General features: G+C 53.2%; 1 protein-coding gene and 1 long non-coding RNA gene across 22 annotated transcripts in view; one reads left to right on the forward strand and one right to left on the reverse strand.

Annotated features, from left to right (window-relative positions):
* The window catches only part of NRG2 (neuregulin 2), a 246,465-nt gene that overhangs the window by 3,202 nt on the left and 215,958 nt on the right, over positions 1-27,305 (reverse strand). For 3 of the 6 annotated variants that reach the window (XM_038530313.1, XM_038530311.1, XM_038530312.1), the window contains 7 exons: positions 18,976-19,096; positions 12,490-12,548; positions 7,860-7,883; positions 3,974-4,076; positions 1,706-1,829; positions 1,250-1,377; positions 200-427 (listed from right to left, as the gene is read on the reverse strand). In XM_038530313.1, the coding sequence (XP_038386241.1) occupies positions 200-427; positions 1,250-1,377; positions 1,706-1,829; positions 3,974-4,076; positions 7,860-7,883; positions 12,490-12,548; positions 18,976-19,096 (787 nt within the window). Of the gene's footprint in view, positions 1-199; positions 428-1,249; positions 1,378-1,705; positions 1,830-3,973; positions 4,077-7,859; positions 7,884-12,489; positions 12,549-12,906; positions 12,984-18,975; positions 19,097-27,305 lie in introns of all 6 variants that reach the window. The other 3 variants (XM_038530315.1, XM_038530314.1, XM_038530316.1) reach the window with 3 other exon arrangements.
* On the forward strand, positions 350-16,636 carry LOC102153901. Of its 16 annotated transcripts, none has more exons than XR_005355423.1 (7): positions 363-451; positions 9,019-9,234; positions 9,663-9,905; positions 12,544-13,041; positions 14,300-14,375; positions 14,727-14,813; positions 16,438-16,636. It is a non-coding gene; the product is annotated as an uncharacterized LOC102153901 (long non-coding RNA). The 16 variants fall into 16 exon arrangements; XR_005355431.1 differs by having other exon boundaries at positions 9,840-9,905; positions 12,916-13,041; XR_005355421.1 differs by having other exon boundaries at positions 364-451; positions 9,840-9,905.

Consider the following 27,305-nt stretch of genomic DNA (forward strand, 5'->3'; position numbering starts at 1 on the left):
CGGCTGCAATCCCAGCCTGTCAAGACCATACTGATGACCTTGAGCCGAGGATTGAACCTTTCAGGGACCCTGCTGGCCAATCTGAAATACAGGCATGAGAATCTCTAGAGTGTCTCTGTGGTGCCCTCAGGGACAGCCCTGGGTCAGCGGTGCCATTCTCTGGCCAAGGTGGGGCATGAGTCACAAGGCAGGAACTGACCTCTCGCTATGTGGGGAGTCACGCAGGGAGTCTATGGAGTCGTGGTAAGGTGGCCCAGCAGCCCTGCGCCGCTCTTCCAGGCTGTAGGCTGCTGCCCGCCGCGCCCGGGCCTCCACACACGCCGGGCTATTGCACTTGCTGGTGCCTACTGATGACAGCATAATGCCCGACTGGGAGTCGGAGGTCAGGCTTTCAGAACGTTCCAGGCTCCACGTGTGGCTCTCATGCCTGGAGAAGCCAGATGGAGGAAAGGTGAGGGATCAGGAAGGGGCAGGACAGCCCAGCAGGTGGGGTCCCAGGCCCATCCCCTCCCTGGTTCATTTCATTTCAGGCACTATCCTTTTTCACTCTGAGCCAATGTATTGTATCTTGTAGGAAGAAGGAGGGCTGAGTGTCCTGTGGAGGGGTGAGCTCCCATGTGCACAAGCCTCTTTTCCTCTGTGCCACCAGCCAAGCTCCCCCTGGCCTCGGCCTGGGGCCTCCTGTCTGGGACCCTTCCTCTCCTATGGTTTTCACTCACCTGTGTCAAGAACACAGCCCTGGTGGCCAACACATGGGGGCCCTGCCTATTCCATGCCACTTCCCAGGGAAGAAGGGGGCCAACCATGTTATTGCTTGAGCTCTGTGAACCTTTGTGCTGGGGCAGACCTCCCCACCTCTAAAGAAAGGGAAGCTAAGGTGGACTAGGTTCATATGGGCCAACGCAGGAGGGGGCATCAAATAGGTCTGGGTGTTTGAATGAGGAGGCACTTTACGCCGATAACTTGGTGCCCATACTAAACGTCAGGTGGGAGCATAGTGATGCTGTTGTTTCTCAGAGGCTGGTTTAGACTGAAAGAGGAAATCTGGCCCTCTGAGGAGCTAGATGAACGTTTAGTGGTGGGTTCTGGTCCATTTCCTTCCTCTGACTCAGGGACTCTCAAAACAGAGCCTAGCCTGGCTGGGTGTGGGGGGGGTTCTCTTTGTATGTCTCCAGGAAGATGTGTGCATGCTTCCTGTGGGTGTGCGTGGAGGAATCTGCAAATCTGTGTGGGCCAGGGTGGTGCCCACCTGTGGCTGGAGGTGGGTGTGGCTGTGGAACAGTGGTGAGAAGGAGAACAGGAGTGGCTCCCAGAGAAGGTGGTCTCGGTTTCCCTCCGGATGACATGGTCTGTGGCTGGCACGTTCTTGGAGATATACTGCAACAGACACAGTTGGACAGGAGTTAGTGCTGGGTGATGGAGTTGGCCCTCTTTCCAGGTGGTGATGGAGAAGCAAAGTGCTAAGCTCTAGGTTGGGGAGTTGTCCACTGGATAAGTGACTTGGTGTTAGGGCAGCGATGACCCCAGCAAATCAACCCCTTGAGGAAGTAGGTAGAGTGAGGCCAGTCATCCTGGTGAGGCCAGGCTAGCAGGCAAGGCTGAACATGAGATGGGCTGGCTTCTGCCGTGGCCTGGCCTTGCAGGGGGCACGACGAGGCTGGCTAGCCAGTGAAGGCTCCAAGGGGGTTCTGGGAACACCACTCACATCTGCCATCTGGATCTCCTCAGGGTCCAGCCGGGGGTGGCTGGGGCCATTGGCCAAGCTCCGGTTCTGGTGGGCTGGGCACATGTTCTGCCGGAGGTGACTATGCATCTGCTTCCGCTGTTTTCTGCACAGGAGAAGGGTGTGTTAGCCTGGTACCCACCCCCCACATGTGTATGAAGTTCCCTAGCTATCCCTCCAGGGGAACTCTTCTCCTTCTGCCTGGATGCCAGGGCCTTCTCCTGCTACTGCTCTTCCTGCGCTCCGGCTGCTCGCAGATCTACCTCCTCCACTCCTGATCTACCTCCTCCACTCGCACCACCAGCTTGGATTTGGCAGGACCTGTGCGAATGGGTTCTGAGCTTTGGCTCTGCTGAGAGACTAGAACTCCACCATTCCTAGCTGTGAAATCCTGGGCCAGTTACTTAAAACTCTCCATGTTTCACTTTACTCATCTTAAAGTGGGTGACCACTTTCCCATTCCCAGTCCACTGAGAATTAAGAGCAGATAAAATACTCAAGCAGTGGTTCATTCATTCATTCATTCATTCATTCATTCGCTATTTCTTGGGTTTTTACCATGTGCCAGATGCTGTTTTAAAACAGAGAAGGTGACAGACATGATCCCTACCCCCATGGAGCTTGCAGGCCAGTAGGGAAGGCAGATAATAACCATATAAATTAATGAACAAGGTACTTTTGGTAAAGTGCAATGAGGAAAATAAAACATGGAGCTATGGTGAGCTATGCTTGTGGGACTACTCTACTTTGGCCATATTAAGTACCCAATATGTTTGTTCTGTAATGATCCATTACATCACTCTCCTTGAAAGGCCTGCACTGGCCCTCTCTCACGGCCCTCTCCTCACCCTTGCTCTGGCCTCTGAGGGCTCTGTTCTGATCCTTCACTGTGCTGGTCGCCTCTGGTCTCTGCGGCTCTGCATGAAATACTACACTCACTGGAACACACTCAGCCTCTTCACCTGCTAACTCCTACTCTTCTTCCAAGCTCAGCCTAAAAGCTTCTTCCTCGGGGAAGCCCTTCTTGGCCTCCAGCTGAGACTAGGCACCCCCAAAATGTACCCCGTTACACTGGACACCTTGCTTAGAGCACCAGCCATGTGCCTAGTGGAGGGCCTGGTATCCAGGAGGGCAATGAATGAAAGTTTTTTCATTAAATGAATAAATGCACTGGAGCTTAGAATAGGGGTTTGCTTTTCTTCTAGTTCTTGACCTCAGTTTTTCTTGTTGGGCCCAGTCTCCTCTGGGCTCCTTGCGCTCTAACTCCCAAGACTGGCAGGGCCTCAGATTCCATGGGTAGGCACAGCAAGAGTCAAGACTGAGGGACTCAGTCCCCTAAGTAGTGGTTAGGCCCAGACCTGTCACTTTTTCTGCACTACATCACTCTAAAACCATCATGGACTCCCTATCATTTATAGGATGAATCCAGGCTCCCTAGCTTAGGATTCAATGCCCTATGCCCTGGTCCCTTACGTGCCCTTGTACGTCCAGCTGTCTTCTTAGAGTCCTATCTCTCTTCTTCTTGACCCCGGGCCTTTGCTCCAACTAGTCTGGACTGCTTATGCTCTTGGAACACAACTGATCCTTTCTAGCATTTGTCTGTTGCCTTGCACTATTCTACAGGAACTGCCCAGCACCCCCTTTCTGCACCCTTCTTCCCCTTGCCTCGAGGTTCTTCCCTCATCTTTCCTCTGCCTAGATGTGACCTAGCCTCATCTTTGCTGTGTTCTGGCCTAGCTCTCTTCTGGGTGGGACTACACAGTCCCTCCTGAGGCCTCTTTGTCCCCTGGGAAGGTAGTCTGCCTTTCTGTGCTTCCCCATCCCCAACACAGCTGCAGTGTGCCTGCCTGCCTGCCTATTTGACAGGGCAGATGCTCCTACACAGTGTCCTCTGAGGTACATACTAGGATCATTCCCACTTTACAGATGAGGACTCTGAGAAGTCTATCCATTTGCTCAGGGTCATGGCAAATGGGAGAGCTGAATTTGAACCCAGATCTTTCTTCTTCCAACACCTGTGCTCTTGACAATTCTTATTCACTGCTCTGGGGCCTGTCTTCTCTTCCCTCTGCTCCTGCTTCTTGGCCCAGCCCTTTGGCCTTGTACCAGCTCAGAGGACTCTGCAGGGGCTGTTGGGGCACAGGAGGGTGGGGGGTGGTTAGGCCAGACATCGGGGTGGGTGGAGGGGTTAGCAGTCCTGGAGGCCCATCCCTAGTTGGCCTCCCGCAGGCCCGGGTGCCTGGCACTTACTTGGTCTTGCAGTAGGCGACCACGCAGACAATGCCCACCACCAGCAGTGCCACACAGATGCCAGTAATAGTCAGCACCCTCTTCTGGTACAGCTCCTCGGCTTCTGCAGAGGCAGAGGTAGAGAATATGAGGGAACACGGCAGGAGGCAGATCTATGGGGACAGTGATGCAAAGATGTCCCCCTTCCCACCCCCAAAGCTTCGGGCTCCTGTCAGCTCAGGGCCTCCCAGCTCCTTGCATCTCCTTCCCCAGCTAGCCCCTCCCTCCTGGATTGCCTTCTGTTGCCCCAAAATCTACCCACCATGGATCTGGTCCCAAGTGACTACCCCTGAATTCACCTTCCCAAACCGTACACCCTGCCCAGAGCATGTGAATGGAAAATGCAGGGGGATGGAAGTGAGTAGGATGGAGGTGAAATTCCAAAGACTATAGTGGGGGCAACCCATTTTGACCAGCAACCTTGACCGACTCTACAATGGCCTCAGAGAGCCTGGATGGGTTGGGCACAGGTATTCTTCAAGGCAGTGAACATGTAGACCCTGGGCAAAGGCCTGGTTTGCCGTGTCAGCTTTGCCAAGAAGTGGAGTGTAGTTTGTGCTGGGCCAGTGACAGACCCAGAGGTTGGACCTAGGAGGGATGCCAGGAGCAGGGACAGAGCAGACCAGGCCCGTAGAGTGGGGCATGGAAAGAAAGACCTTGGTTTACCCCTGGGCCTAGAAAGCACATGGCCCTGGCCCACTCCAGCCTTTCCCTTTGCTGTGAGAAGCCCATGAGTGGCAGCATGGTCCCTGATGCCTACAACAGTTCTTGTGCTCATGGAGCAGCCCCCACCCTTTCAGAGGAGCTGAGCTAGGCTGGGCTTCAAAGCCGTCACAAAGAACCGACTATCCCCTCCACCTCCCATTTCTTGGTGGGGCAACTCCGGCCCTTCTAGAGCAGAGAAAACAAGGAGGAAGAAAAGGAAAAAGGGGACAGCAGGAGCCTAGACACTCCCTGCCCCTTCCTACACCTGCCAGCTGGCCCCTTCTCTTCTCACAGCTCCCTCTCCCCAGTACAGGGACACATGGAGGCCAGACCCCAACACCTAGGGAGCCCTGGGAAATGTCCCTAAGTCCTTGGGTTTGCAGCACCTCCAGTGTATACCCACTAGCAAACACTGGGAGTCCAAACCCTCCAGACACACATAGCTTTGAACTCTGCCTATCTGTACACAGACACCTTCACAAAAGTTCTCTCATACATGTCTAGGGAAGCATATACATACACGCCATCATGCAGTCTTAAACATCCCTCCACCCTGGACCCCCCTCTCTGGGCTCTGTGGTCCATGTCCTGCCTCCAGTTCTCATCTCTGCCCACCCCCCGCCCCAGTCCTCTCCAATGGGGATATCTGTCTCCATCACTCCTTTGAGACCACTCTGGTCATGGTCACCGACAATGTCCTACTGCAAAGTCCCAGGGTCATCTGCTTCCCCGACAGCTGACTCCCCCGGTTGGGCCTACTCCCCCTGGATGGTTCTTCTCTCCTGGGTGTCCTCCTCCTCCACTGGCTGACCTGTTCAGTTGCTGATTCCTACTTCAGTTGTTTCTTACTTTTCTATGTGGGCCCAGAGGTGGAAGGGCCCAGAGCTCACAGGCTGCTTTCTTCCCTCCACCTGCCCTCTCTCCTCTCGTGATCTCATGCAGCTCACGTGAAAACTATCTGTATGCAGGTGACTCTCAAATTTGTATCTCCTGCCCTGACTTCTCCCTGAGCTCCAGACTCCTCTACCCAAGGGCCAAGGCCAAACAGAAGTGCAGATTCCCCAGCTTCTTTCTAGACCTGCTCCCTGCCCTTCTCCTCCTGTCCGTGGCAGCCCCTGTTTTCTTGTCACTCTGGCCCCAGACCTTGGAATCACTGCCAATGAGTCCTTTCTCCCACCTGCTCTGATACCTGGTGCTTTAGCAGCGCTTCTCAGCTCTGCCTCCCAAGTAGAGTCTGGCTTGGACCACTTCCACCACTTCTAGTTCAGTCCAAGGTGATGGCAACTCTCACCTGGATAGCTGGTCACCTCCGCCTCCACTCCTCCCAGCCTGTCCCTCAGCCCAGTCTGTTCTTTGCCCCAAAGCCAGCAGACCATTTACTTATTTTCTTAAAACTCACAATGGCTGCCCCCTGCAACTTGAGTCCAACCCAATCACCCAAACACTTCCTATTATGTCCCATTGGTGGTCCAGTCCTCATGTCTGCTGTGCCCAGAGTTGCTGGCATTCCTTCTACCCATTGATTAAGGCAAGCTCAGTCCAACCACACCATCCCTAACTTGCCGTGTCCCCTCCTCAAACACTCCCCCCGCTGTCTGCAGGGTTGCCTACTTTCCATCAGGCTTTAACCCACATGTTACGCCATCGCAGAAGCCTTTCCTGGCCACTTAGCTAAGGTAACTCCCTCCCCAGCTAGGCACCGTCCCATCACCTTCTTTTATTTGGCATGGCACTTACCACCACCTGATATCTTTCCTGTTTGTTGTCTGTCTCATCCTGTGAATTTGAGCACCGGGAGGGCAGGGACTCTGTATGCCAGATCACCAGTCTGGCAAATTCTGGGGTTCAGTAGATGCTTGTTGAGTTGGTGCAGGAATGGACATACAGACCACCGTTACAAACACAGACGTATTTGAGCCCACTCACATTCACCTTCACACCCTCACAGTGCCACCTGCACGATGCTCAGCCCTTAACACAAAGATGTCCCGCTGCACACCTTCATGCACTCAGCATCCTGTACTGGGAGGCCTCACAGGGTATGTGACATCTCCACCCCCCACAACATACACACCCCTGCAGGTCTGCCTCACATACCCCTGCCAGGATCATACACACCACGCAGACTCAGCCCTTCTCCTCCCAACCCATCACTGGCAGCAGACAGACACACTCTTGCATAGACTTTGAGCTCTGTCTTCTGAGAACAGCTGATAGGGGCTAGGTGGTGAGGGAGCTAGTGCCTCCCCAGACCTGCCTCCAGAACAGCCTTTTCATACTGCAGGTTCTGCACTGCATCTGACCCCACCAAAGCCTCGACCTTTCTGAGCCCCTACATTTTTCCTGCTGTAACATGTCTGGACATTTGAGGTTGGGGTGGAGCCTCCCAGCACAGAGAGAGGACAGATGACCCCTTCAGGTCCCTTCCCACTCAAGGTGTCTCCCAGGGCCCAGAGGGCAGTAGTGGGAGGGAAGTGAGGTTCTGAGCCAGGGAGCAGGAGGGCAAGTACCAAAGGCCGGCTTGCCCTAGACCCTGGCTTGTCTTGCCCACAGGCGAACACGCCTGCCATTGTGGAGACAGTTCATGGAGGGAGTGACAGCCTCAAGCAGATGGCAAAGCCTGGTAGACAGACACAGGGCAGGGGCCAGAGGCACAAAGGTGTTCTCAGCTGCCAGCGCAGTGCAAAATGGAAAGCCATGGAAATGGAAGTGGGAACAGAAAGGAAGATTAGAGTTAAACTGAAGAGGATGCCCCTCTGCACAACTCTCCAAGCCAGGATTCTGTGGCTTCTGGACACCAGCTCTGCAGGGGCCCGACTGTTGTCCGGCCAACCTACTGGGTAGCACAGCTCAGGCTGCTCCTCCCCTGTGAGGCCTCCCAGTGACCAGCCTCAGGCAAGGGGCTGCCACTGTACACAGGGCACACAGTCTGAACCCTAGGGTGCTCTGCTCTTCTGAGCTCCCTGTCTCCCCCAGATCAATATAGTTTATGATAGGACATCTTGGTGGGGCCAGAGGAGATTTTTGGAATCATCCCTTTTCCATTTTGGGGGAAGGAAACTAAACGTCCAGCACACATGGTGTCAGAGGCTGCGGAGAGGAGTGGTGTGGATGGCACTGACCGATACATAGAGCTCCATACCCTTTAGTTCAAATCCAAGGTGCTCTGGCAGTGCAGAAGAGAAGAGGGTCACAGAGGGGAAAGGATGGAGGGAGAGATACAGAGAGAGATGGAGGAGTGGGGAGGGCGAGGGAGGGCAGGAGGGAGAGGGAGGGAGAGAGAGAGAGAGAGAGAGAGAGAAACGTTGGTCAGGACTCTTCAGACACCAGCAGCCAGCCTGTGAGGTGAAAGCAGGTTAGTGGTGTCCCCTCCCGGCCTCCTGAGCCCCCACCCTGGCATTCAGTCCCCAAGACCCCTGAAGGAAGGTGGAGAGAGGAAATGTTAGGATCAGCAGGCAGGGCAGGTTCTTTAGAGATGAGTTGTGGGGTTAGTACCTGGTGGGGAGGCAGAGGCGTGAGAGTCAGTTGGCAGGTGTCCCAGGGAAGAGAGGTGAGTGGGGGTGGTGGTCTGAGGAGTCCCTATTTCCCTGCCTCACCCTGGCTCCAGTGCCAGGATTTCCATATTCTCATGCCCTGCCTGGAGACTGCCTGCTCAGCGCTGAGCTCATTCATTAGGCCCTCTTCTCTGTTCAGAACAAGGGCATGGGGCTGCTCAGGCTGGCCCTTGGCTGCGTCCTGCCTCCAGAGGTGTGGTTGGCCTGCTCATCTACAGGGAGCCTGGGCATGGAGACGCTTGAGTATATGGGGAGAGGAGGAAGCTCCAGGCAGCAGGTCATTTCTCCACATGACACTTGCAACACCCTAGAAGCCCACAGGGTCTAGGCCCTGGGGTTTGAGTCAGATTTCACTACTTAGAAAAGCAAACTGCTACTTGTAGGTAGAGCCCAGTGCATTCACCTGTAGAACATGTGGGTGTCAGATGGTGGACCAGTTGCGCTTTTTGAAGTGGAATCATATTGTAAGTGTGTGCTTCCAGAGCCCTGTGAAGTGGGCACCCACGCCATAGAGGGGTTAGATCAAAGGGCCCCTGCCCAAGGGCCAGCCCTGCCCCAGACCCGCTGCGTCTCCAAGTGCACCCAGCCTTTCCACCTCTTATCTCTTCTCTCTTAAAACTGGGTCTCTGGGAGCTCTGCCACCTGGCTTGCTTCAGAATCATCCAGGGCAATGGGATCAGGGCGTGGGGGGGGAGCCCAGAAATCTCTACAGTGTTTCTGAAAAGTTCGCCTACCATTCTCATGTAGCCAGCACCCATCCATCGGCTCTGAGTTTGTTTGTCCCTAACTTGCTGTGGTGCCTATGGGCAAGTCTAGTCTCTGTTTCCTCATCTGTCAAAAGTGGCTGTACACAGTGAGAGGAAGATGCGAGAAGCCCAGACAGCGAGCCACTCAGTGCACATACAGGAGCCCAGTCTGTGGCCTCCCTGCGTATACAGGCAGCTCATGAGACCCAGGGAGGAGGTAAGATTGTGTTCTGACATTCTCATCTCCTCTAGAGGAAGGAGAGCATGGGAACCATCAGCAGGAAGTCCTGTGCTAGTCCTGCTGATTGAGTCCCTGGGTCTGACTGGCTGGTCATGAGAATGACCACCTGGAGAAGCGAATGAGGCTGAAAGCCATTGAGGACTTTTCTTCTGCTTCCCTGCCCTGGGAACCAAATAATAGTGACAGCAGCTTCTGGGCCTCCTCAGTGACCTTCCCTTTCAGTCAAAGGCCGGTCCCATTTGGGGGGGGGACCAGTGGTGGCCAACAGGACAGGTGAGGTCATGGAGAGCTTGCTCAGTCTCCAGGAAGGCAGCCCTACTTCCCTCTCACCAGGGATACAGTCTGAGGGGCCTGTGGCTAAGTCTGCTCCTGTCAAAGAGGTCTCCCACTCATCATGTTCATAGGCTGCCACTCAGCCTGTATGGAGTGGTACCACCGAATCACAGACAGGTCTTACCAGCAGAAATTGGCATACTGACCCATGACCATGGCAACCTGATGCTGGACTCCCAAGAGGGCTAGGTTATTGGACAATATACAAAGTCATCATCCTGGACCTGTCCTGTGACACACACTTACAGGGTCCTGGCTGAGGAGGCCATGATGTGGGGCCCCTGATGAGAACACATGCTCATGCATCTGCACAGGTGTGTACAGGGGTGAGCAAATGTGTGTGTTTTGCATGTGAATGCAGGCATATGCTTGTGTGTTTGGGTATGTGTGAATGTGTTTGCACATGTGAGTATATGCTTATGTGTTTGTGTAGATGTCCATAGCTGTGTGTGTTCTTTCACTTGAGGGATATATAAATCCACAAAGTTTGACTCTTGGGAAATGGAGGGGCTGTCAGGGGAAGAAGGAGAAGCTTCAAAGAGCTCTTGTGGCCAGAGGCTCCATTTCCATGGCCATTGCAAAAGGTAATCTGGTCTAGGCTGTCTGGGCAGAGGGGCAATGTCAGACACTTGGCTCAGGACTTGCTGGGAGCCAGCCTCCAGGACACTAGAGCTGGTCCTTCTGCCCCCTGCCCCACACCAGCAGTAGCTGGGAGAGGTGCTAAGCTGCCCTCCAACTACAGCAGCAGGCTCTCCATAAGGCCTCCTTACGTATCACTGCACTTCATCCTCACTGGCACCCCTCCAGGTGTAAATGTTACTATCCCCATTTTGCAGGTGAGAAAACAAACTCAGAGAGGTTCTATGAGGCCCCAAAACTAGTGAGCTCAGCAGCTGGCATCTTTATTCAGATCTGTGTGAATCCAAAGCCTGAATGAACACTTCAGCTTGCATTTTTTTAACTACCTTTTCAAGTATGTGATAGAACAGTATAGAAAGTGCTCTGGGCAAAGTATGTGAAGAACATAAATCCTCCATGAAAAGGTAACAGCCGTGATCCTGATAACACTAGGCGGAAAGGCCTGTGGCAGCATTTCTAGGCTTTTTCTTTACCGCCCCCCCCCCCCCCCCCCCCCCCGCCCCGCCAAGGTCCTGCTGACCCTCTAAGCAGCTCTGAGCTGAAAGCTGAAGCAGCCCAGCTGGCAGAGAAGCTTGGCCAGTGGCCGAATTCTGGAGGCTCTGCTCCTCTGATTCATGATGGGATGGGACTCCCTTTCCAGAACAGTCCCATAAGCCAGGGAGGCTCTGGGACTGAGAGGGGAAAGGAACAGGCCCTCCACCGCCTCTCTCCCCTGCTCCTTAGCCTCAGCCTGGCCGCTCTGTTTCCTGCTGAGGCCCCTCCTGATCTATGGTCCTGCAGTGGGGCTGGATCTGACTTTGCAATTCTTCCGGGAACCTGGGCTTTGCAACATTCTATTGGACCACATGCCCTGTCCACAGCTCCGCTCTTACGAGGGGCCGAGTGCTGCCTCCCACACTCTGTGAAGACAGCTGACCATCCTGGCTGCCCAGCCCCCACCTCCCTGGGGGCCTCTACTTTCCTCTTTAAGTCTTGGCTTCCAGGCTCTAGCAGGGAGAAGGAGGCAATGATTTCTAGGCTTTTGTGATGTGGCCTAAGGAGGATTGGGAAGACTCATTACTCTGCCCTGAGTCCCAAACCCACAAACCCTTTTACTCCAAAGGGCCACCTAAATGCTTCCCGGCCGTCCCTCCAACCCCCATTGTGCTCTCTGGGCCTCTTCTGGAGCTCCACCTCTCTCTGCCCAGGCACCATCTCTTTGGCTTCTAATTCTTCATGGGACCCAGCTGTCCTCCTTGGAGAGGGGGATGTGGGGGTGGGCCGAGCTGGGGCTTAGACTGCTCTGGAGTATGGCTGACCTCATCCTGGCTTGCAGGCTAGCTGACTGCTGGGCCCCCAAACAGTCTGGAGGTCCAGAGTCTGGCCTGGGGCTTTTTGCTCTGCTCCACCTCCACCTGGTGGCACTTGAAGAAATTGCTCCCGGCCTCAAAACGCTCCACAGTTATGGCCTCATCTTTCTGCTGCGGGGCTCATATTTTTTTTCCAGCTAACTATGCAAACCAGAAAGGTTCAACCTCAAGTAGAAGAAAAGAAAGGAATGAAGTCCTGGATGGGGACTCAGACCAGAGAGGACCTGGAGAGAATCACCAATTATCCCTTGAATCCTCATGCCCTCTCTCTTTCAGCAGAGTGCAAACCCCCACACCACCCTGTCCTGGAGCCGAAGTGAGGTCTCTGGTCTCTCTGGCTTCCATGGGAACCACTGCCTTGGGGCTTGTTCTTCCTCAATTCCCAGTTCCCCACTCTCCCCCATCACCCCAAATCAAAACCAAACAAACTCTGGCCAGACCCGAAGATAGGCTCTTTCAGAGAGCCCATTTCTCTCAAACATACTGGCACACACAAACGTGCGCACATTCACAGCCTGGCCCCACCAGTATGTGACCTCCTTAAACAGGCCTTAAAAGGCCGGCGAGGGCCCTGATGTCTCCCCCACTGCTGGTCAGGCTGCCTGACCTGGGAGGTGCTGCCGAGACCTGAGTGTGGCTCCAGTCGCCTGCAGAGAGGATGCAGTTGTTTTGTCCAGCAAAGAGAGAGGAGTGGGGTGGGGGTGGCAGGGGGCACATCGGTCTCCTCGGAATAGGCTTTTAGTGAGCCCTGAAGACTAAGAGGAGCCCGGGACACCACCACTCCCCCCATACCTCCTCCCCCATGTCCCCCCCCCCCCACACCTAGTCTCGCTAAGCAAGGCCCCAGCCCTCCCGCACGGGGAGATTGCCAGTCACCAGGGAAGGAAAGAAATAGAAGAAAGAGACATACTGGAGAAGTTGACCATTGCGAACTGCTGACACCTGTCCCCGGTGTATCCCACAGGACACCTACCAAAAGAAAGAAAACCAGAAAGAGAGAGCCAGGATAGCAAGACACAGGCATCACAACACCCCGGCACGGGCTCCTGCCGATGCCAGCTGGGTTCCTTGCCACCGTTACCGCTTGTACTGGCCTGGCCACTCTGCCCCTTACCTGCAGCCCTGAACTTTAAACCCAAGGATTAGGCCAAAAATGAAAAACAAAGCAAAACAAAACAAAACAAAACAGAAAAACCAAACCAAAACAAAACAAAACAGCCAAAGATCAAAACAACCAACACCCCTGGCCCTATGCCCTACATTGGAAGGGACTGCACCCGGAAGCTTTCTAAGGAGCAGGGACTTGTGTTTGTATCTTCAAACATACTTTGCTTAGGATCTGGCATGTACAATCGCAAAGGCAGTTTCTCCAAACATCTCTGTCCGAAGAATCCGTTTGGACATCTGGAGAAGGAAAAGGGGAAAAATCACAGAACAAACTGGCATCATCCACGAGGCTCAGGTTAGAAATCAAAGTGCACAGTGATGAATGAGAAAACCAAGTTGGGCACTGGGGCACACTCGTCACTGCAGGGGCTGGAGTTGGGGCTGGGGGAAGGGCTCAGTCTTCCAAATCTCTCTAATTGATGTTGCTCCATGGGTGGTGGGGGGCAGGGGTGGGGCAGAGAGGAGGATGATTTAGGGAAGTGGGTGGGGAAATTGGGAACCTCATTCCTAACTGTCCTGTGGTCCGTTGAGACTTTCCTTCTGACCTGCCTGGGACCCCAAAAAGAACGGTAGCCCCTTGGTGCCAGGCAGTCAGGCAGGGTGCTGGGAGCCTTCCAGAAAACAAGTTCTGCAAAGCCACTCCTTCCAGGCCCTACCAACGGCTTCTCTCGAGGGTCCTGGGCAGGTTTTCTCATCCATGAAACAGCCCCCAGAAAGCTCAAAGGAGAACTTCGGGAATGTTGTTCCCAGACTGTGTGCCCATGACAAAAGTGACCTTGGAGATATTTCATCTGTTCTCTCAAAGAGGGTTCTGTGGCCAAATAAATTTAGGAAATCCATTCCCAGGCTTCTTTGTAGAGCTACAGCGCACGCTGGCATATGAAAGGCTAGGAGAAGTTTTGTAGGAGGAAAGAGCCAAATATTCCAGTGTGTCCCAAATTTATTTGACCATGGAAGATGTTTCCTGAGGAACCCTTATGAACATGGTTTGGGGAAGGCTGCCCTGGAGCAATACATGGGGGTAAAAGGCTTAGTGGTGAACAGGTGAGGTTGAAGAGGAGCTGAAATTACCAGCAGTTCAAAGCTGGCCTGCCCAGGCCAGGTGTAGGGGTGGCAAGAACCACCGTCACAGGGTGGAGGGGAGGGCTGAAGCAGGCTCCCTGAGGACCCTGAAACCTCTTCCAGTCAGGGGTCTCCTGGCTCCCTGGGGTGCCTGTCCTTTCCCCCACGACCTGCTACTCCATCAGTGCCTGGCTCTGGGAGTGTGTTCTCGCGTGTTGGGTCCTCTGTAGCTGCAGAGCACCACCCACTCTCCCTGGCCATGTCTCTACCCTCAAGATCCATTTTCTTCTGTTCTCTGGCTGCCACTCTCCTCTCAAGGGGGTCCCTATCTTGCAGATTTCCGAGATACATGCCCAGCGCTGTAGTATCTTCCAAACCCCAGCAAGGCCAGATACCCTAAGGGAAGCTTAGAGACAGGGCCAGACTGACCATCCCACCCCCAGCCCCTACTCAGAGATGGGTTTGGGCTGCCTCTGCCTCTTCTTCTTTAGGAAATGAGGTAACCCCATCACCGGTGTTCCCTCAAGAATAGGTCACTGTTCAACATGAATCAGTAAACTTCAAGAGGTGAGTGTACTCTACCTCTTAGCATTCTCGTGGATATCAACCATCAGCGACCCCTTGAGCTTATAGGGGCGGTTGCCATTGGCTGTGATGGACACTCACAGAAATCCCGTTGCCCCCATCTAGCCTGGGGGACTGGGAATGGTTGGTGGGCAGACAGCTGGAACTTCTCTGGGCCTTGATGGCATTTCCCTCTGGGGAGGCAGGAGGCTGGTCCTTGCAGTGGTGGCAGTGTCTGTGGAGGCCCGCCTGGCCAGCGGGCAGTGGTGGAGGGCTGGGAAGTGTGTCTGGAGAATGTGGCGGGAGTGGGGGAGTTTACAATGGAACTTGATGCACACTCGTCCTGTTGAACAGGGTGGCTCGGAGGAGGAGGAGGAGGCTACCATCCTGTCAATGCATCATCCTTCTCTGATCTAAGCATCCCATCCCAGGAAAATGAAGGTATTTGCTAAGGCTTCCCAACCAGCTCCAGGCAGGCTCAGCTCTCCTTCCTCAGCTCTCAGAGACTGATGTCCACTTGGGATGGGGGCTGGAGAGGAGAAGTGAGTTTTAAAGCAGCAGCACCTTTGGAGAGGAGGATAAAGACTCAGGAAGTTGCCAAAATGACTCTTGGAATCCGCAAAGGAATAAGAAAGAGATAGGTTTGACTGTGTCCAATGTCTGAGATTAGCCTGGCTCGTGTGTGTGTGTGTGTGTGTGTGTGTGTGTGTGTGTGTGTGTGTGTTTTAGAGAGAGAATGGGGTAGTGCAGGGACAGGAGGGGGCCAAAGCAGAAATTTATTCCCACTGCTGACAGTCAGGGAAGCTGTCCTATGGTTCTTGGACACCGATAAGTAAGTGTATCCCTGCATCTCTGATCCTGCACCAGCCTGGACTAAACCGACTGTATTCTATCTTTCATGGCCACTGAGTTGTACAGCTCTGGGTGCTCAGTCTATGACATGAGTGTGCCCCCTGTTGTTGAGAAATATGGTCTTAATCTTCCTGCCCTGGGAAAGTGTGTTCCCTGCTGGCTGAACAAAAGGAAAGGCTGGGGGAAGGGCACAGCGCAGGAGTTTGGGGACTGACACTGTATACTGTTCTTTGGGTACCAAATCTTTCTAGCAGGCTCCTGGACCCTCCTTACCCCTATTTATTGAGAATGGGCCACGTCCAGGAGCCCGGGGCTTCCCTGGGGAAGATTCTGAGGCTGGGCCTAGAGCCTTGCTACCCTGCACTCAGGACCAAGTAACAGGGCACGGGCTAAATAAACCTACCAACAATGAGGGGGTTCTGACCCGTGTCGGGAGCTGCCTGGTAGTGGGTAGGTTCCCACTAAAACAGGGATGGGCCCTGTGAGTTTCAGGGGCACAGGGGACAAATTAGAAGGAGCGGCAGGTCGTAGCTTTCTCAGCCCTCCCCCAAGTCATCAGCTCTGACTTTGGGAGGGTCTGTGCCCAGGGCTGGAGAAGAGCAGAGGTGAAATGGGCAGAGAGGAGAGCCCATGGGCTGTACCTGGGGTGACAGAGAGGTTGGGACTCTTGCCTCCCCGTTTCTCACCCACGTCCCGGGCCTCAGTTTCTCCTTTTGGTAGCCTGGGGATAATGCCATGTGTGCTGCCCTCACCCGGGGGAGGGGGAGGATGAAGGATGAGGGTGTGCCCCGGGCACTGGAGGGGGTGAAGGGTCTCTGGCCTCATGAAGAGTGGGGTGGAGATGTGGAGAGGATGAGCAGGCAGATGGGTATGGGATGGGAGAACCATCTGAACATGGGGGGGTGGGGGGCAGGAGGGGCGGGGGATGAGCTTGATGGGAGAAGGAGGCATGCCGCTGGTATGTGCACAGGGCTGGAAAGAGAGTCTTGTTCTGTCATCATCCCCTGAACCAGTCCCCAAGAGTCACGCACCAACCGTGCTCTACAAAAACATGGAGAGAAGAGGAGAAAGCAGCAAGACGTGCAGAGGCCTCTGTCTGGCCCAGACAGGAGACAGTCACCTTGATTTGGACCCCCATTTTCAAATCCTCCTAAGTTTTCTAAAAACAAAATCCAGTATCTGTGACACTGTTTATTTTGGCTCTGAATTCCAGAAAAACAGGAGGGGACGGAGTGTGCCTGCTTTCCAACACTCCCTGCAGGGCTCTGAACCAATACACAACAACAAGTGTCAGAAAACCAGGAAGGAAAACTGATTTTTATAGAAACTGGAATGAAACTGACCAGTCTAGTTTCATTATCCAAGCTAAGCGGAAATGCAAAAAAATCAAAATAAAAAGTAAACAAACAGCACAAATGGTAAGACGTGAGTTCCATTGCCTAGATTCTTTCTTTTTTATTCCATTCAGGTGTCATCAGGAATCCCAAGAAGCCTGCCCCCCTCTCCCTCCCCGCTCCCCCGCCCCCAGAATGGCCTCTGGGTTCCACCCTGCCCCCCTCCCCCCTGTCCTTCTCCAGCACAGCTCTGAGGACCTGCCCTCCTGAGAGTGATCCTCACCAGGGACGCCCCTCTCCCCTGGGGGCTCAGGGAGTCCGGGAAGTTGGTTCCAGGAGCCCTGGCTGGGGCTGACCTAGGGCAGGTTGAAATGGGGAGGTAGTGATTTTGGGTACTAACTTCGCGTTGTAAGCGGTGAACCCCAGTTGCCCACAGGACCCATCTTCACAGTGATTTAGGCTCCTGCCCTCTGAGAGAATCTCAGATTTAGCTAGGTGTGACTTAGAGGCTCCTAGGGGTGTATGGCCTGGCTGGCAGGACCCTGTGCAAACCCACCTAGCTCATTGCATCTCACTCCACACTGTACACTCACACTGAGCCCTGGGCCCCCGTGGCCTTCCTTGGCCCGGGCACCCATCCTGTGTGGCTGAAACCTCTCTTGCCTGGAGCCAGGGCTGATCTCACTTGAGGCTGCTGGATTCTTTCAAAGTTCTGGGGTCCAGGGGGGCTAAGGAAAAGGAGAGGCCTGGTGTCTGTGTGTGTGTGTGTGTGTGTGTGCATGTGTGTGTTGAGGGGTAAAAGAGGGGCTTACAGGGCTGGGTGAAGTCTGTGAGGTCCACCAGAACCCTTGTGAGTTTCTATAGATCTATTGCAGAGGGCTCAGAGCATTTTCCTGGCTAGAATGTTCCCTGGGGTCTGTTGCATGAATGTGGCAGCCCTCTGAGAGGCAGAAGAAGGGGAAGGATGAGGAGCTGCTGAGTCCCGGCTGAGAACTTCCCTGAGGGGTCTGCTGTTGCTGCTGGGACAGTCCCCGGCAATTCCGGATGGGGAGGCCAGCCGAGGGATGGCAGCAGGTGAAGGGTGGGGCTGGGGGAAGCCAGCGGAGGAGGCCAACTGGGGCAAGAGGCACCCATCTGCCTGGCTGTCTGGGCCGTCTCGCCTAACACTGAGGGGAATGTGGAAAAGGCTCGGCCTCTCATTATCACCCTGTGAGGTGGAGGGAACTCGGGCTAAGGCCCTCGGCAATGGGGAGATGCAGCTCTGGAGCTGGAGCCCAGAGGCAGGAGAGCTGAGAAGTGCTGAATCTGACCTTGTCTGTGGGGAGAGCAAATGCCCCCCTCTCTGAATTTCCACCAACACTGTGGTGGCCTTTGCCCAGATGCCTCGTGAATGGGGCAACTCTGGCACCTTGCCTGGGCCCTAGGCTTGGGGTGCTTTGAAAACCCAAAGTTGTTAACTAGTGCCTCCCACCCCTCCTCAGGATCCGGCCAGAACCTGTGCTGCCCTCACTGAGCTCTCCCTTTGGCTCCGTATTCACCCACCAGAGACTCCCTCAGGGGGCCCTAGGGGCCCAGTTGCTTGACTAGGACCAAGCTGGACCTGAACAAGCCCTCCTGGATTACTGTGCTCCCACCTGCCCTGTTTGCTAAGGGGAGCAGGATGGAGATCCTGCTGAGTAGCCTTGCCTGGCTAGAGGAAGAGAAGCCCCAACTCAAGCTTCTCCTCAATCCTGACCTCCTCCATTTTAGGCCATACCAGAGTGGTGTCCTTTCTCCCCATAGAGAGTGGCTGGGGTCTGAAGCAGAATAAGCAGCACCCAGGGCATATCTGGACACCAGGCAAGGAAAGCAGCCAGGTCTTGAGGCAAGCACTGGATGGTCCTTGTCTCCCCTCAAGGCTATTTAGAGCAGACCCTCCACAACTGAGGCTCTGGGAATTGTGCTTTGCCTGACCCTGCCAAGCTCCTCACTGCTGGGAGAGACACACCCTGGGAAATGTTTGTCAGAACAGTTTGGAGAGTTGCTGAGAGACTGGGAGAGAAAGGGGCAGGGGTGGGGGGGAGACAGCGAGAGGGAGGGAGAGAGGGGACAGAGAGAGAGAGAGAGAGAGAGAGAGCCCAGTACCTAGGGCATAGATTGGAATCCCCATCTCCCTAAAAGTTGTTGGTGAAAGGGTGGACACTGGGAGATGGAGTGGGTTGGGGCCTGAGAAACTGGCACTGCAGAAGCCCCGAGCACTTGAGAGTTTACATCTCCCTATATTCCCGGAAAGGGCTAGGGAGAGGGGCAAACCTCCCTGTCTAAACCCCTTGGGGACCCCCTGTCCATGGCTGGAAGCCCGCTTTTCCTAGAGCCCTCTGCTCCTGCCCAGCCTCACGCTACTCTTGCCCCCAGAGCTGCCCACACTGGTCACTTACTTGCAGGAGAGCTGGTTGATGCCCTCAATGTAGTAGCAGACACCTCCGTTGACACAATAGGACTTGGCTGTCTCGTTGCACTTTCGGGCGTGCCCCGACCAGGATGACAGAGTGGTACTCACTGGAGGTATGAGAGACACATGCCAGTGACACACTGAGACCACCTCTGGGCCCCAGGAACCACCTCTTTCACACGGTGCTTCATGGCCCCTCTCAAAGCTGGAAGATCAGGAACTGCAGGAGTAGCTGGAGAGGGAAGGTCTGGTGGTTCCTACCAGACACCAGCAAGGCAGAGCGGAGGCCACCAGGAGTTCTGACTGTTTGCCCAGCAACACTTGGCGCCTGTACTCTGGGCCAATGTCTTCCCACCTCTAAAGGGTAGGAAGATTTTCTTTATTTGGGAGGGGATGAGGACCTAGCAGAAAAGTCCTTCTTCTAACAGGTAAGAGCCCACGTCTGGCTTGCCTTTCTAGGGGCTTCACCATGGGTGGATGAGACCTCATGTCTTCCGTGGGGAACAAAGTCACAGGGGTGCAGGGAGGAGACCTCTACACTTCTTGGGATCTCGAGGTAGTCCAGGAGGTAGCTGGAAGCGAGCTGGGCTTTGAGGGGAATGCCACCTTCTGGATACTCATCCTCTAAGATAGAGAGAGACGGGGTGGGGGTGGGGGACAGGGGAGGGGGAGAGAATCTTGGCTTTCATGTCTTCCTCCTTTGTCCCAGAGAGGACCAGCCTCTCGGGACTGCTACAAAGGCCACTCTGCCCCTCTCCGTGGGCACCCAGAGTTTTCTTTGTCTCTGCCCTCATCAGGCAGCCCCATCCTCCCCCACATAGTCAGCTGCTGCATCTGAAGGGAGCCTCGAGGCCTCAACAGCCCTGGCGATAAATCCAGGAGGTCAGGTTGCTGGAGAGGAGGTGGGCTTGGAAGAGGCCTGCAGGGTGGCTGGGACGTGGACACCGGGTGAGAGTGAGCTGGGGCTTTAAGGCTGCTGACCTGGATTGCACATCCAATGGATCAGATTCATTCGATGAATGAAAATAACACAAGTTCTGTACCACCAGGGGATGGCATCCAGAAAGCAAGTAAAAAGTCTGGGCCCCAGTATTGGTTTTCATTTGTGAGCTAATTCCCGAGGCAGCGTATTCAGGCTGGGTAGCACTTCGACCCTCAGAGGCTCAGAGGATCCCCCGCTTCCACCCGGCAGCGGCCTCCTGCCCGAGGTGAGCCACCCTGCCCGGGTTGCTCCCATCTCTTCAGGGGGTACAGAGTCCCTACCGGCCCCCTGTGGGGATGGGATTGAGAGGAGGAGGGGGGCAGGCACTTGGCGCCCTCAGTGTTTAGACATGTGGGAGACAGATGGAGCGCGGGGCTGGGAGTGTATACACAGCGTCACTCTGTATATGTCTGAAGAACTCGCTGATAAAACCTGGTGGGCAGGGCCCGCTCCCACTTTCCCTCCATGCCGTGCCTGCTGCGGCTCTGGCACCCCCAAGCCCCATCCCCGAGGACGTCTCCGCTCAACGCGCAACCCACACTCAGCTGGGACAGGAGGCCTTTGCTGGTCTCTGCCCGCTCTGGGTCAAGAAGACCCCGGGAACCAGAAATGGGACAGGGAAGAGAAACAGCTGAGGTGACCTTGTCTATGAGTTGTGAAATCCTTTGCTCAGGAGGACACCAGAGGTTGCCCTGCCCTGTGTTACACTGCTGAGGAGGAGTGAAGGAAAAGAGCAGAGGGAATGCCTGCCGGAGTCACAGGGTGTGTTGTAACAAGCCCCTGGGACTCCTGATGCCTGGTTGAGCATTCTCACCAGCCAGCTAGGCCCTCATGGAGGAAGAACGAGTCAGCACCAAGGCCTGACATAAGTGGACGGGTGCAAAATGTGATGTGGACCATAGGCTTGGTCCTCTTGTAGGCACTGACTGAGGCAGAGAAGTCTCAGCCCAGCTTGATGACCTCTGTGGTTGTAGGGGGCAGACTGCCCACTGCTATGCCGAATGGGCAGGGGACAGCAGTGACGATGGTGGCGGGGGCTGTGGCTATAATACGTGGTCCTGTCCACATGCATATCTATGCTCATGGAGGCCTTAGGAGGCAGAGGATGACTCTTGGAAGAAGATGGGGCCTCAGCTGGGATGCACGGCCTCTGCTTTCAGAGTCGTGTCATTATGAGGACTGGGCCCCAGGCCCAGAAAGGCAAAAAGTGTGGACGGTGGGGGAGCCAGTGACAGACGGGTCAGAGGAAATGACCACAGGTCTTCCCAGCTCAGAAAGAAGTACCTTGAGGCCACCCCCTGTGATAGCAGGGCCTTCCCAAGTCACTGGAGCCCAGCCCTGCTGGTGGTGAAGGCCCGCGCCAATGAGACTTCCAAACTGAAGATGGAAGTTCACACTGTTCCAGCACACGTGGACTCCCAAGGCAGCACTTCTACACTTCCTTGTCAGCAAATCTATATTTTTTCACTGTGTTCTCTTGTGTTTGGGGAAGTGAAGGTGACATAAAGACTCCAAGTTGGAGACTCTGGCTGCTCCCTTGACACCCCCACTGGGATGGCCCCTGGTCTCCCCACATCATGCAGGGCTCCTGATCATGTGCCAGGCCACTTGCTTCCCCAGGCTTACTCATCACAGTGACTGAGCAGCACAAACCAAAGACCTGGAGGGCACCTTTAATTTATTCTCCTCTGTTGTTTTCTCCATCCATCCATCCATCCATCCATCCATCCATCCATCCACCTTTCTACCTGCTCACAAGGCTCCATCCATGTGTCCCTACCACTTCCCAGCCCAGGTCTCCATGGTCTCTTTCTTGGATGACCACAACAGCCTCATCACTGGTCTTTCTGCCCTCACTCTTGCCTTCCTCTCTCACCTTTTTGCTTCACTGCTGTCAAAGTGGTCTTTAAAACATGCAAAAGCGATCTATCCCTTCCATTTTCAAAACCCTCCAGTGGCTTCCATTTACCCACAGAATAAAGTCCCCCAACTCCTCCCCAGGTCTAATCTGGGCATCCCACCTTTCACATTTCATGTCCTGTCCTTCTCTTGAAGTATCTTCAGACTGTACTAGCTTAGTCCAGTTCCTCTAACAAGCCAGGTGTCTTCCTGTCCAGGATTTTCAAAATAACGGTGTCCCAGAGAGGCCGCTCAGGCTCTTCCCTTACTTCTTCTCTTAGCTGCATACACTCATACTTATAGTACTTATTCTAGCCTAACTAAATGACAAGCTCCTCCACCAGAATGTAAGCTTCATCTGGGCAGGGTCCATGTCTGTCTTGTTCACCAATGAACGCCAATGTTTAGAGTAGTGTGTGACATGTAACAGGTGCCTAACAAGTATTTGTATACAAATACAATACAAATACAAATATTTGTAATGAGCAAGTGAACATCTGATTCTTCGGAGTAAGGTACCTTCTTACTACCATCCCAGGAGCTGGTCTGGTCAACTTGGCCTTATGATGAGAACTTTTCCATAGACTAAAGCATTGTCTCCTATTAAATGCAAATCTTTCTGGAAGGTCACTGGGGAAAGGCAAATCAAAACCACAGTGAGATACCACTTCACACCCCCTCGGATGGCTATATTCATGAAGATGGATGATTATCAAGTGGTAGTGAAGACGTGGAGAATTTGGAATCCCCGTACCCTGCTGGGGGGAGTGTAAAATGGTACAGCCACTTTGAAACACTTGAAAAATTAAATACAGAGTTACCATACGGCCAGGCAATTCCACTGTATCTCTTAGGTATATACCCAAGAGAACTATGTGCACACAAAAACTTGCTAATGAATATTATAGCAGCATTATTTATGAAAGACCAAATGGGGAAACATCTTGGATGACCCAATAACCCAAAATGCTGAATGTGATAAACAAAATGCGGTATAGCCATAAAATGGACTATCATGCAGCCATGAAAAGGAAAGAAGTACTAACATATTTTACAATATGGATGAACCTCAAAAACATTATGGTAAGTGCAAGAAACCAGAGTCCTACAATATTTGGCCATTTATATGAAATGTCCAGATTAGGTAAATCTGTAGAAGCAGAAAATAGATTTGTGGTCAGCAGGAGGGGAATGGGGGAATAGGGAGTGAATGCTAATCGGCATAGGGTTTGTTCTGAGGTGATGAAAATGTTTTGAAATTAATGGTGATGGCTGTTTAACCTTGTGAATATTCTAAAAACCACTGACTTATATACTTTACAAAGGGTGAATTTTATGGTCTATAAATTATACCTTAAAAATCTGATTTAAAAAAAATGTCTGGGGGTGCCTGGGTGTCTCAGTTATTTAGTTGTCTGCCTTTGGCTGAGGTCATGATCCCAGGATCCTGGGATTGAGCCCCACATCGGGCTCCCTGCTCAGCAAAGAGCCTACTTCTCCTTCTTCCCCTGCTCTCACTCTTTCTGTCAAATAAATAAAATCTAAAAAAAAATTTTTTTTAAATGCCTGGGAGAATGACTAAAATCAAAAACATAAGGAACAACATGTGTTGGCAAGGTTGAAGAAAAAAAGGAACCCTCATGCACTGTTGGTGGGAATGTAAATTGATGCAGCTGCTGTGTTAAATAGTGTGAAAATATTAAAACTAGAATCACCATATGATCCAGTGATTCCACTATGAGGTATTTACCTAAAGAACATGAAAACACTAATTCAAAAAGATATGTGCACCCCTATGTTTATTCCAGCATTTATAATAGCCAAGATCTGGAAGAAACCCAAGTGTCCATCCATAGATGGACAGATAAAGAAAATGTGATATATAATGGAATATTATTCAGGCATAAAAAGGAATGAAATCTTGTCATTTGCAACTTAGATGGGTCTAGAAGTACAATGCTAAGTGAAATAGGTCAGAGAAAGACAAATGCCATGATTTCACTCATATGTGGGGCTTAAGAAACAGAACAACAGAACAAAGAAAAAAGAGACAAACCAGACTTAACTATAGCAAACAAACTGATGGTGACCAGGGGGGATGTGGGTGGAGGGATGGGTGAAATAGGTGATGAGGATGAGAAGTACATTTGAGGTGGGCACAGGGTAAAGTAAAGAATTGTTGAATCACTGTATTGTACACCTGAAACTGATACAATACTGCACATTCATTATATTGGAATTAAAATTAAAAGTGCCTGGAAGGTAAGCCCAGGAGGGCTCTATCAGCCAGTAGTGTCTTGGTGGGAGTGAGCTTTTTGAGGCTTTGAAGAGGGAAGGGCCAGGAGGGGAGCTCATGGGCAATATTCTCTCCCTGTTGCTGGCCACTGTAACTGCTCTTCTCCATCACCAATGGAGAAACCTCCACTTCTCTTTCAAGGCCCAGATCAAATAATCTTTCTTCATCAAGGCTCCCTCCCACCTGTCCAGTACGCCCTGTTTCCTGTGGGTAAAGTTGCCTCTCTATCCTCTTTCATATATTAGAATAGGCAGATGCTTTGAGTTTGGGTTTTGGCTTCCTGCCAGGAACTTTGAGGGACTTTGCTGGGAGCCAAGACTATGACTCTCCAGAGCTCAGAAGAGGGTCTTGCTGAACATGTGAGCAAGAAAGCAGGTGTGTGTGTGTGTGTGTGTGTGATTAAACAGCTAGCCTTTCTAAGCCCCCAGGTGAGGGAGAGGCCCAGGGTGTCCATGGTCCTGTGACACTCCAGGTCAAATTTGCCTCCCCTCTGGGGTAAAGCTAGGCCCAGCTTGATATCCTGGGACTGGTACAGCCTCCTTGGGACATTCCCAAGATCTCTTTCAGCTGGGGATGAGGCAGCTGGGTTCTCTAACTCAGAGGTGGGTTGGACCAAGCTGATTGTTTTATTAAAAGCACCACAAACTTCTTGCTGACTTCTCCTCCTCCCAGGTAACCAGGGAGGCAGTCTCTTGTGAGCTATCAGAGACTGACTGCAAGAAGGGTCTGCTCTGATTTGGGGAAGGAGCATCAAGCTCTGAGGGAACAGAGCCAAGGTAGGCAGTCAAGAGTCACAGCGATGCCTCATGGGCAGCCACTGCTCCTTGAGCCCTCCCATGCTCTCTTCTGGCCACCCCACCACTGTAGCCTTGGCTTCCCTGGGGCCTGGGCGGGCCGAGCCAACCCACCTCAGGATGAGTCATAGGGGGCAGGCATAGCTGCCCGCTACCCGCCCTCCACCTCCTCCCCAGGGTGTGGTTGCTGCAGGTCTCCTGGGTTCCATGGGTAAACAAGGAGCCTGGGCATCTCTGCCTGTGGAAATGTCCCCCCATAGTGGCCTCCTGATCCCCTGCAGTGGCCCTGTTTACTGCCCCATGTCAAGGGTAGGGACGGCCGTGCACTGACCCGGGCAACAGATGATGTATATGTGTGTTGTGGGGGCTACGTGTACAGGATTTCTGCCTCAACTCAGAAACCTAGAATTTTGCAGGGGAAGAGTCTAGAGATATCTGGGCTCAGCCTCAGATGGGGAAATGGAAGACAAGCAAAGTGGGGTAACTCTCCCAGGATGACAGAGCTTGGAAGAGACTGAAGCTCTGGACTCTCTGCAGCTCTGCCCTGCTGCTCTCAGGCTGGGGAGGCAAGGAGCCCCTCGGGAAGCCCCCGGAGCCCAGCCTAAACCTCTACTGCCTGGTTCCCTAACTGACCAGAGCATGTGCTGCTGAGGGCTGATGGCAGCTCAGGTGTGGCACAGGGCTGCAGCTCCTCTGAAGGGTCTCCAGCTTCAGAGCCCACGCCCAGCACAGGACAGAGGCTGCTACTATGGTGTTCTGCATGGCAGCCCCTTCCTTGTATTCTGCTCATAGCATCCCTCTACGAAGGCGCCCCATGTGTAGTTGTGGCAGGGCCATCACCCCATGACCCTGCCTCTCAGAATGCCCTCTGCACATGCACCAGCCTGGCAAGGATGCCACCGTATCCCCTGAGTATGGCGAAGGGGCCACCCGGGGCACATGAACTAAGAAGCAAGATCAATCAGCATCCATCGCTGGAGTCACGTGAGTGACACAGAGGAAAAGCTATCTCTTTTTCCTCCAGCTGGGAGGCTGGGATGATGTAAACCTGGAGATGTCTGAGGCTGTGGCCTCTTCTTTCCTCTCTAGTCTCCAAACCTGGGAGAAGCCCATTCTATTGTAGGAGAGAATGAAGACAACGCACAGTGGGAGAGGACATCCTGAACCCTACTCTGGATTCTGTTAGGTTTGGGGCCGGTTCTACCTCTGGATTTTTCAGTTTTACAAACCAATGAATAAGTTTCTTAAGATAGTGTTAAGCTGTGTTCTTGTCAGTTACTTTTTAAAAAATTATTTAAGTGATCTCTCCACCCAACAAACTCAGGACCCCAAGAACAAGAATTATGTGCTCTCCTGATGGCCAGCTAGGCAACCCGCTTGTAAATGTCGAATAATAAAACAAGAAATATCAAGTCTGAAGTGGATCTATGAATATCTGCCCCAAAAAGATGTCTGCACGCTCTGGCTGGAGGTAACAGGTGCTGGACACTTAGCATGGTCCGCTTTCCTGGGCTTGGGACAGGTTGGGAAGAGCAGGGGGCCCGGGTACCTCCACTGGGGCAATGTGGGAATCAGGAAAGGCCTTTAGCAGGTTATAAGTCCTTTTCTATATTATTTACCAGGTGCCTACTAAGAGCCAGGCACTGTGCAAAGTCTGGGGACTAGAGTGGCAATTGGCAAGACATAGTCCCACGGAGCTCCCAGTCTGGGTCTGCTAACTATTGTCATGTCACAAGCTCTCTCATTAACCATCAGTTAGACTTGTGGCAGAATATTTAGCCTCTTTGAGCTTGTCTCATTAACTTATGAGCTACACTGCGGGTTTGTCAGGGCTCAAGAGATAGTAAGGAATGTGGCAGGGAGCATGCTCTCAGGAAGCAGTAGCTCTTCCTGTCCCTTCTGGGGGAGAAGGTACCATCCCTGCTCCCCCACTCCTGGCTCTCAATTCCACTGCAGATGTCACGCTTGCATAGAAAGTTTGGCAGCAGTATGAGATTTGAAAAATGATCTAATAGGATTCAGGAAGTACACAAGACCACAATTGGCCAAGAAGTGGCCTGGGAGCGGGGCATGAGCTGGGAATGACACTGTGGTGTGATGGTGGGGTCAGGGAGGATGGTAGCCTGGGAGAGAGGGCAGGAGGGGAAGGCTAAGAATGGACCGTAAGGGACTGACACAGTGAGGCCTGGAAAGATGGTTCAGGCCAGGTTGGTGTGAGCTGGGCTGTGGGAAAAAGTCCTGGTTCTGTGGCACCACGAGGTGGGGGCAAGACAAGATGAAAGCATCTTTAGAGGCTGTTGCTCTGGTTTAGGTGAATAGAGATGAAACCTGGGCTGGGTTGCCTC

This window comes from Canis lupus, chromosome 2 (assembly GCF_011100685.1).
Source record: "Canis lupus familiaris isolate Mischka breed German Shepherd chromosome 2, alternate assembly UU_Cfam_GSD_1.0, whole genome shotgun sequence".
Lineage (NCBI taxonomy): Eukaryota > Metazoa > Chordata > Mammalia > Carnivora > Canidae > Canis > Canis lupus.